At 50.4% G+C, this 10,441-nt stretch overlaps 1 protein-coding gene across 1 annotated transcript; it reads left to right on the forward strand.

The window, feature by feature from the left end:
* Positions 1-1,830: 1,830 nt before the first annotated feature.
* IUM83_19383 (serine/threonine protein kinase) lies at positions 1,831-6,873 on the forward strand (the record flags this gene model as incomplete). Its single annotated transcript, XM_067944430.1, has 2 exons — positions 1,831-2,587; positions 6,509-6,873. The coding sequence occupies 2 exons, from the start codon at positions 1,831-1,833 to the stop codon at positions 6,871-6,873; spliced, it is 1,122 nt and encodes a 373-aa protein (XP_067786806.1).
* Between the last annotated feature and the right edge of the window lie 3,568 nt (positions 6,874-10,441).

The raw sequence follows: 10,441 nt of genomic DNA on the forward strand, positions 1-10,441 counted from the left end.
CTGCCTCAACATGAGCACGAGCCATCGCAGCGACAGCTTCCACGCGCATGACCCTCCTCGGTCCCGTGTGATTCCACTTTTCTAGCTGTTTGCGTTCCACTACAGCCCATGACAGGGCATCGTCGTCAATTGGCGACCCTGCAGCAGTAGCAGGGGCGGAACAATGCTGCGGACGGGATACGCTCTGGAGTGCATCTAGGCAGCAAGATGGCGATTAAAAGATATCGACACAGGTAGGTTGGGCTGTGGTTGTACGTTGAGAGATGGAGAAAATAATTGTCTGGACAAGAGATGGAAATGACTCCGTCGTGCCTCTCGAACCTTCTGAGAAACCATTTGACACAGAACATAAGTATCCTAATTTCTCGCTCTCTCTTGGTATCGATGATCTCAGTGCAAACTGACGAAGGAATTTCCCAATGATATCAATAGCAATTCTCTGGTCTAGGTGATGAGTTGTGGCTTGCTGTTGGGCATTTTATTTGAACCGATTCATCGACATTTTGAAGACTTCCACGTAGCCTCAATTTCTCATGAGCTCGCAAGCCTAAACAACTACACTTCTCGCCTTTCACGCTCCCTGGCGTTCAGCTATTGGCCTCCGTTCATCAACGCGCACTCACCTACACGGTCTGTTAATGTATGACACGAAATAAAGCATTTCCTTTGAACCAATATCGGGTGGCCTGTACGGCTGAACGTTCACCCAACTTAGCGCACTTCAAATTCTCTAGGAGTTGAGGAGCTCCAGACTTGATAAATAACACCGCCTTGCCGATTCGCTACGTGCAACTGCATTATGGTGTTTGCAAAACCATGATCTAATAAAAAATGCTGCTGACTGAACAGCTTTTTCTTCTTGATAAAGAAAGCCACTATCAGAAGCAGCAGATCGCAGAATCGCCCAAGTGATGAGGGATACGGAGCGCGCTGTGACTCAGCAGTTGCAAGGCACCGAGCTAATTCAGAAAGCACGAAGTACGCACACTTCAATAGGGCATTGTCATTTGGCGCTACAAAAGAATTCGTATCACAAGATTCATTCGCAATTTCCTCAGAAACTAAATGAGCAGTGAGCTCAGCCATTTAATTGACCTGTCTCGGTAGGTTTCATTTACACCGGGTTGATCTGGAAAATTTGAGTAGGGCCAGCGGAGATCCGCAATGAGAAGCTTCGTCCGTCGTGTCCGACCGAGTTCGTAAATTAAAACTACCAGATTGCAGAAGCATGCTAATGTCAGTGCATCAAAGACTAAGCCAAGTCTGCTCGGGATATCAAAGACTCCAGCACCCAAGTCGTCTACGACATACCCGGTAAATGGAATGGAACGAGTTCAAACTCGATCAACGCTGGCCACGCAAGCACTCTTTGGTGCTCATGAAAGCTCTGCGCTGAACCGTTGCTGATTCTCACGACCAAGCCTCAAAAGCGAAGACAGGCGTGCTCAGTTCCCTCTCTAAAAGAGACTTTGGAAGGACAGGCGCAGCTTCAAGTTGAAATCGAATCGCGCCGCGGGTCGAAAATGCTGGTCTGTTGTAGGACTAACCGTGAGCAACGCCTTGATGGTTTACCGAGCAATCGACTCGAGTTGCAATCGCAGCCACAAAGACTGCCGGTGATGGTACGAAGGCGATCATGTCGCGAGTTAAGCTGCACGCACGAAAACCGCCCAGCGATGCGCTCGTATTGTGCAACTCAAGTGAATCCGACCACTTGAAAGCTGCTGACTGAATCCGCAAAGTTGTTGTTGTCTCGGTCGCCGTCGTCGTTCATTTCGTTCTTCGCAGCCTGACCGAGACTCCTCGCAGGCTTCCTTCTATCTGAGCACCATGCCCGTGATCCACGAGCGCTATCGAGTCATTCGTGAGCTGAGCCCCACTCTCTACGGTTGGGTTTCCGTCTGCGAAGACATGCATGCTAGAGTCGACCTAGCATCACCAGCCGCCCCCATATCCTCCGTCGTCATCAAACAGGTCTCGCTCGAGCGCATGACCAACATCGCGCTGAACAACTCGTCGAGTGGTCATCTCCCTGACAACCCCGTTGTCGAGAAAGAAGTGGCGAACCTCGTACGCGCTGCTGGCGGCCACCCAAACCTCGTGCAGTACGAAGAATCGTTCGTGGAGCAACAAACGCTGTATCTCGTGATGGAGCACTGTGCCGATGGAGACTTGCACAGGTACTTAAGCAGTCGCATGCGACACCGTATGACTTGCTTGAGTGCACTGAGTGTGCTATCCCAAGTAGCATCGGGTATGGCCTTCTTGCACGAACTCGGCATCGCTCACCGAGATATTTCTCTCGAGAATATCATGGTTCATCGCGGGCGCTGCAAGCTCGGAGACTTTGGTCTGGCTACAAGATCGCGGCTTGCTGGCGGTCGACTGGTAGGCAAGAATTACTACATGGCTCCTGAGATCGTCGCGGGCGACGTGTACGACCCGAAGAGTGCGGATATCTGGTCTCTCGGTATCGTGCTTTTTGTTCTACTCACGGGATCACCGCTTGTAACGCTGGCTTCCATGTCGGTGAAGGCGTTCCGTGTACTCAAACAAGCGGGAATCGTACCGATTCTGCAGTCGTGGGGTATGTTAACCTCAATGCCAACCAGCGCGGTTCAACTTTTGTCGGGGATGCTGGAGATTGACCCAAGCAAACGCTTGACTATTACGCAAGTTTTGGAGCACGCAGGCTTTGACCGAGTTTTTTGGGGCAAGCGAAGAAATTAGACAACACCCCGACTTCCCCTAGACGATGGAGCGGATAAGCTTGATGAAGTTTGCAGTCACACACTCTCTCGCATTGAAACGAGAGGTAGATTATTTTATTTTTTGAAACCCATAAGGTAGCGATCATGTGGTTGTTGCATACCGGTATCTGCCCGAGTTGCCACTGCAGTTGGTGCCGGAACTATTAAGTTATGTACTTACACGATTCAATCCATGCTTGATATTTCGATGGAGACCGATCTCGAACACATAGGATTACGGTCGGAGTGCTTAGGCAAAAGCTGAATCCTGCGGAAATTGTATGCGATTGAGTTCGGTCACATCTCGTCTGTACAAACTCGATTCCCGAACGCCGAAGTGGTGTGATGTTATTTTTTTTTAATTTAAACAAGCAATTCGGCGGCGACTGATAGAAAATGAGGTGTAATGCGAACGCCAACACCAATTCCTCAGCAACAGGCCGTGCACAACGATAGGATGAACGATTTGCAGGGCAACTTCAGCGGCAAGTTCAAGTTGCCTTGGGCTGGCAGTTGACGATGAACTTTAATTTAGGTTTGCTCATTCTCAATGTTCCGTTCTAAAACACAAGCCAATACAAGTTCCTACGCTTCCTGGCTATTTCGAGTCTCAACCACCAAAAAGCGTGACAAGAGGTGTATATTGCAATGAAGCTTGGTGTATTGGAGATGTTTACAGTAATTGATCCAGACTTTGTAGACCCGAAGGGAATTGCGTGGGTGAAGCAGGGAATCAAGCAGCGGTACATCGCGAATGGCTGTACTTACTCGTATCGCTAGTTGAGCAGCTTTTGGGTTTCCTTATAAAAAACTGGCCTGAGCAGTATTTCATCACAGAGCGAAACGTGTTTGACTTAGGGGTGTTACTAACAAAGGTAGAATCACCGTGATACCAAGGTCCAATTGCGCAAGAAAAAGGCGAGTACCACGATCTACAGTTCTGATGAGAATGAAATTCAACGTTTACCTGGTTTTTCAATTTTCATTTTCCGGTTATTTCCCGCCGCCCTCCCCTCGCATATCTTTCCCTCATTGGGCTCACTCTCGCTCAAGCATGGACATGGATAGCGATGCTGCGTCAAATGAGCAAACGCTCTTTGGTGGTGATAGTGACCTCGTCGTCGGGGGGGGGAGGTTCTATTGAGGCGCTGCAAAATCGAGGATGATGGAGGCCGGGCAGCCCGGTCCGGGCAGCGTGAAGTGATGGCGGTACTAGGATCTTCATATGACCACAGCACAAAGAAATGGTGTTAAAGAAGACTACTATTTTCTACAAGTGAAATTGAGATGGATATCGTGGACATTTAATCCTCTCCGTAGCTGGAGGAAGAGCGCTCGTTAACGCCGTTGAGGATAACACCGGTGTGGTGGAAGCAGTTGTGTATCGCCCGGGTCTTTTCCATGCCAACCCGCGAGATCGGCGTGATTCATGAATGGACACGCAACGGACTTGGCTATAATCTGCCCGCTTCTGGCTGATGGTCATCCAGCGTCCCATGGGCTTTTGGTGATGACGTATGGAGGGAGGGTCTAGAGTCGGTGAGAGTGAATTGCGAAGTGAGGCATGCGTTCCCGACTGACTGAGGTCCCTTTCCCTCCTCCTTTCGGTCTTCAAGCGTGAAGCGCGAATATTTACCCGTATAAAATAATATTATAAATATCGTTAAGGTTATCAGTTGATGACGGTGTCAGAAGTGAAGTACATACCTTTCGTGTTACCTCGTGATACTGGCTGTATTCCGCGCTTGGCCCTGTCAGCAGCGATTATGCTCGCAGGTATCACGGCTGGTTCTCAGTCTGGTGATCACTCTAGGGAAGGGCTTATGATGTTTTGTGATTGGTTAAAAACAGTGGATTAGGGCAATATGTGTTTCACAACGAGGGCCAGGTTCCCAGTTCTCTGCGAGGGTAACTCGCAGCCAGTCTTGGACCTGCTGCGGACGAGCCCAAACGTCGTTGTAGCCACTGTATGCAGCTAGAGACGACGAGGCAGCGAGATCATTCGGGCCGTCAGAGTCAGGGTTGCTACATGCTGCACTTGGTGACGACAGCTGAAATGCTTGGTGGGCTCGGCTCGCTTGAAAAGTGCAACCAAAACCGGCTCGCTGGTTTGTACACAGCCAGCTGTATTTATGGCACGTCACTATTATTGTGAAAACCGGTGATTTTGTCACTCCGTATAGCTCTGTAAATCAGGGCTGTGAGCAAAAACGATACGTGGTAATTTGTACTGAATAGGAAGTTAATGTGGGTGCTCATCTGAGTAAGTCGGCTTAAATAGGAATTGGGAACTGGTCTCTAAAGCCATCTTGTCAGAACAGAGTGGTGAGGGAGAGAGACAGCGGAGACACGATGTATGCCGCAGAATTTCGTCGCCACGTTGTGTCGCCTGCCTGATTTTCCCTGACAGCAAATGAGAATAGCTCCAAGCAGAGCGGCCCTGTGTCCTTGCGATGCCGCTGGAAGTTGGATCGGACCGTGGCCACAACGGCAGTCCAATTTGACTCAGTTAAAGCCACCCAGCCCTGCTGAGTGGCAACTTGACTTGGCTTAGCGTAGAGATTAGTATCAGGGCGCAACGTTCTAATATCGAAAGCAGCTAGCGCGGCTACGATGCGCACTTCCGCTCTCGCGTAGAGGTCATCAAAGCTGCCCTCTGGGTCAAAGCGAAACTCAGCGTCCTCGACACGGACGCTGGTTCTGCTCGTCCTGTTGATTCCTCCTATTTTGACTGATATTTTGGCTAGTGTTTGCATAGCCGCTTGCTCGGTGGATTTATTTGTGCGGACTTCCTCGGTATGCCGAGGTTGGAGCTGACATTTCAGCCTATTTAGAGACCAAATCGATTCCGACTCTAAAATAGCTTTGACGCGATGCTGCACAATACCAATTATAATTAGGGGTACCCAATTCTAAATAAGGGACGGATCGAAATAAATAAGGGCTCCCGTCTCTAAATAAGGCACTAAATCAGCTGATTTACTATCCGATTAGACATTCTGAGTGCTTTTCACAATAATAATACCAGTGAGTCTCTCTGGGTTTCATCAAATTGCTTCCCCTACCCCTATCTCGCTCTCGTGCAAAACTGTATCTATGGGTTACACGTGCACCCTTTACCTTTTAGGTACGTGTACTGCACATCGAACTCTACCGGTGCCTTCGAGCCTCAGAATTACTGTTTAAAGTACTGCCTGAGAGTCTGAGGCAGAGTTTCCAAGAGCCATTTGTCCGTGTTAGGAGCAGCTTCAGGATGGGAGTACACGCAAACATTACGCACTTCGTTCGGTCGCCGTGCAAGCTCCGACTTTGTTGTTGGTGGCCCATTTCACATTTCTCCCACCCAGACGTACACGAGTAGCCCGAGTTCGGAATGAATCTCCGCACACTTCTCATATCCGTTGTTGCCGGAATCGCCAGTACTAACGCTGCTTCCATCGCCTACGATAAGGTTGCGCCAATTCCTCAACCCGAAGCTGTCACGATCTCGGACAAAGCTGGCGTCAAATTCAAACCCCAAGTCTTTGTAAACGGAGGCTGTACCTCATTTCCTGCGGTGAACGCCGCTGGCGAAACGAGCAGCGGACTGCCAAGATCCGGAGGAAACTATGGCTGCGTTAAGGCTCCTTTAGGCTCACAGGTCTATGGCCGATCTACCTGGTACAGGGGCGTTTGGGCCATCATGTATGCGTGGTATTACCCGAAAAGCTTCGTTGGGATCGTCGGGACGGCGACTCACGACTGGCAAAACGCGGTAGTGTGGATCGACAACCCTGATGTGAGCACCCCCAAGATCCTTGGGCTGTCGACGTCGAAGAAATCGGAGACCGACTATATGAAGCCGACCATCACAACCGAGACTTTCAAGTCAGAGGCCAACTACGACAAAGCCAAGGCTCCGATCCAGAATGTCAACGGTACTAGCGTCAAGCTGGTGAGTACGAGCATTTTGGGACCAATGTTCCTGAGATCAACGTCAGAGAATGGCGAATTCCAAGACCTCATTATGTGGAGCCAACTCCCCGAAGTAGCGCGGACGGCTTTTGCTGGAACGGAAATCGGCACCGTACCATTCAACGACGCAAGATTCCTGAAGAAGCTTGGAGAAGCCTGGCCGTTCTAGATCAAGTCTGTGCATACGAAAGTAGCGTGACATCGATGTTTTTTTTTTCTCGAGTTAATGCGTATAAGAGGCGAGTTTCTCAGATTTCCGGACAGTTGTGATCCAAGGTTCATTAACGTTAGAGTCAGTATATTACTACCTGAAAAAGCAGACGGGTGGCACGCTGCGTGTGGCTTAAGCTTCCTGGATTCCCCGTCGAGTTTGTGCCTATGGCGAATGGAGTTGATCGCATTCACGGTCTCCGAGAGAAAATCTTTTTTGACTATCTGATGCCCAACGCTCAAGATCGCGTTAAGTTTTATGCGTCTCCAGCAGAGAAACAAGCGAATTGATTCTTTGACCTCGAAGCACAACTGGACGGTCTTGGAGCGAACTTACTGCACCCGATTCTGGTGGATGCACCACCGATGTTCCGCTCGATTCAGTCGATCAAACTTCTGGCAGGACCGATTTCGTGCTAAGTGACGAAGAAGCATACGAGTTAGCGTTGCCAGGACTTGGAGTACCTGAGAAAATGAAAGACGGGAAAAACACGCTCGCTAAACTCTTGGTTTGCGAGTACGGGGGGCTCATCGGTGCTTTACGTGCTGCCTTCAGTGAGTTGACTAGGGCCTTCCGCGATAACCCCACTCCATCCGAATCGGAGTTGATGGCATACTTCCTTTCGTATGACTACCACGAGTTTATGCAAAGGTGCTATTGTTGTCCTACCGCGTCTACCAATCCGGAGTTCCACCAGTTTCTCTTGCTCTGTCGTCGAATGTGATCCCACTGAAGCCAACCAAAACTTGCCGAGGAGAACCGGGAATGTATCTTTTTATTGAAGAAAGCCAGAGTTCTCAGGAAGAAGACCAATTGGTGCGATTTTCTTCACCAATGACCGAGAGGTTTTACTTCAGCCACTTGCATCACAGCGTGCACGCTTTTGATCCAAACTCTCTCCGAGAACTCGTCACGAAAATTTTAGGCAGCCTATCTGCATCAGGTTTGCGTACGAGCGTTGACTGTACCAACGAAATTCCTGACAAACTAACCTTTCAACAACAACGATGGGGTGTGTCGCCATGAGCACAAATGACAAGTGTTTGGTCTATCCAGAGCTGCCACGCGTGTTTCCCGAGCCAGTAACTGATGGACATTAGCGCGGTGATATAATTTCCTTCGCGAATGCGAGTCAAAGGTGAGGACTGGAGTATTTCTTCGGTGATTTGAACATTCAAAGCTCCACGTCACGATTCGCCCTGGGCGGACTGCACAGTGCGTTTGAAGTGGATGAGTACGGTGTTGTAAATCCTCGCGGAAATGCAAACGGAGCTGTCCCCGGAGGCATCGTTCAGAAGAAGAAATTGATTAGTGTTTTCTTCGAGAGGGGAAATTTCTCGAAATGCCAGTGCGTCTTCGCCAAGGATGACGCGCTGATCAATATCGGGTTGAGTTAATTAATCATTGCAACGGCGTTACCCGTTCCGTAAAAGTCAGGGAAATTCTTGGCTCAATGCAATGGAACGAATACACTTCGTGTGTTCCTCGCAGTGCTAATCTCCAGTACCGGTATGTGATCTTTTTTTCTCGGGCTTACATATTTTCATCAGACCTGTAACTAGTTATTGCTAGTCTTACGATGGCCAATATCTGGTGGAAACGCGAGAACGATGGAAGACATCCTGGTAGTTAATGCAGTCTACGATTCAAGTCCAGAACACAGCTACCGATCGCACACTGGAAGCTACAGTGGCTCACTCGTTCACTGTTCGTTCGGGTTACAGAACGACCCCACCTGGCAATAAAGGGTGTTCGGGTCAATCACCTCCCATTTCTGGTGCGTGTTGTTGGTCGAGCAATCGTTCAGCTGCACCTTGTTGTTTAGCGGGAGTCCTGGTCGAGGCAGAAGCCCTTGTGCGTCGCGTGCTGCAGCGTGCTGGTCGCGTAATCGTAATTCCACTTCTGGTTGGGTTCGTTGTCCACGCAGCGGTACGCATGCACTTTGCCACCGTCCCAGGGCTGACATACGTCCAGGCAGCGGTCGCTGCTCTTGGAGCGGATCTGCTGCGTGGTTGAGTCAAAGAACCACGTCTGCTGCTCCTGGGTGAGCCACTCGTTCGGTTTCTCCGACATGTACAGCTCGCCATTATACTCCGAGAGCATGATGCTGCCTTCGGTGCGAATGAGCCACGGAACCCTCCAGTTGTTTTCCAGCTTGAAAATGTCCTTCATCTGACCAGCCTTCAGGTAAACGCCCAAGTGGGCCTCGACGTCCTTTTCATTGAGCCAATTCGCGTCAAACGCGTCGGACCAGTAGTCGTCGAGATCCCTGTGCGAGTGAGCTATGAGCACGAAGTCCGAGAAATACTTGGCCTGGTTGGCGGGGGAAGCCATGTCGGGCACAGGGTTCGTTCCACCGGAGCTTCAGCCGGTCTCCGAAACCACGACAGACTTGTCCTTATTCGCAGCAGTTTTTCGAAGCCCTCTCAGACGGTCAAGAGTAGCTGCCACACCCTCATTGACATCCACTCGCTCCCAGAAGGGGAGTAGTTCACCGAAACATAGTCGACCACTTCGAGAAGCTGCGGGTTGGTGTTGTAGAGGTCAATGGTATCAGTGATCGTCACGGACGTGTTCTTCCCGCTGCTACGAATGAAGTCGCGGATTTCGTTCATGTAGCTGATGGCGGTATCGACCGTGACATTGTCGCGGCTGATGGCGCCACTACCAACGTGTATGCTGGCAACGGTGTCGTAGCTGTCTTTAGCGATAATTTCACCAAGCTTGGCCTTCTCCAGGAGGAAGTAGTCGCGGCCCTTTGCTGTGGTGATTCCCAGGTCGACCTTCACGCCGATGCTCGCGGTAAACTGCAGCACGAGGTTAGCCACGTCGCACTGCACGAGCGAAATGACGCGGATCTTGTCGGTGAATGTTTGCAGTGTCAGCATGTCATGGTAGACGTCGTTGTAGCTTCTGCACCTCGGGCTGATTCCGAGCAGCATCGACTCGGCGGTGAGGCTTAGGTGGAGCTCATTTTAGTGAGCTTCATAAAAACATAGACTAGATCGCAGTTTCTGGCACCGTACAACAATGCAGTTAGACCCGCAGTTACAACAGATGACCATGGTATTCACATTGCTACAATCTTGACTCCAATATATATTGGCCACCCAGCCAAGGCGCTAGCGCTCCACACATGCATTGGTGCCCTGCCGTCCGGCACCGACGCCTCCCTGCTGCCTACTGCGACAGCAGCTTGTCGATGTGCTGTTTGATGTCGCTCATCGGATGGTTGTAAGACGGTGGGAGCGCGGTGCACTGCTTGCGCGAGAAGCAGCGAGCTAGGTCGCTCTGGTAGTTGTAGAAGATGTGTTCCCGAAGCAACAGCGGATCCTTCTCCACCGGCAGACTCCAGTTCGGGAACACCTTGTCGAACTCCGAGTAGCTGTACCATTTCCCATCGGAATGTTGGAATTTCAGCCCGTTATTTACGTTGAAGCTGCAGCGGCCAGGCACGAGCTCATTGGTTTTCTCATGGTGTCCCCCAACCAGCCCAACGGGCTGGTGATAGGAGTCGTGCCGCTTC

Source organism: Phytophthora cinnamomi (genome assembly GCF_018691715.1).
Source record: "Phytophthora cinnamomi strain GKB4 chromosome Unknown Contig64, whole genome shotgun sequence".
NCBI lineage: Eukaryota > Oomycota > Peronosporomycetes > Peronosporales > Peronosporaceae > Phytophthora > Phytophthora cinnamomi.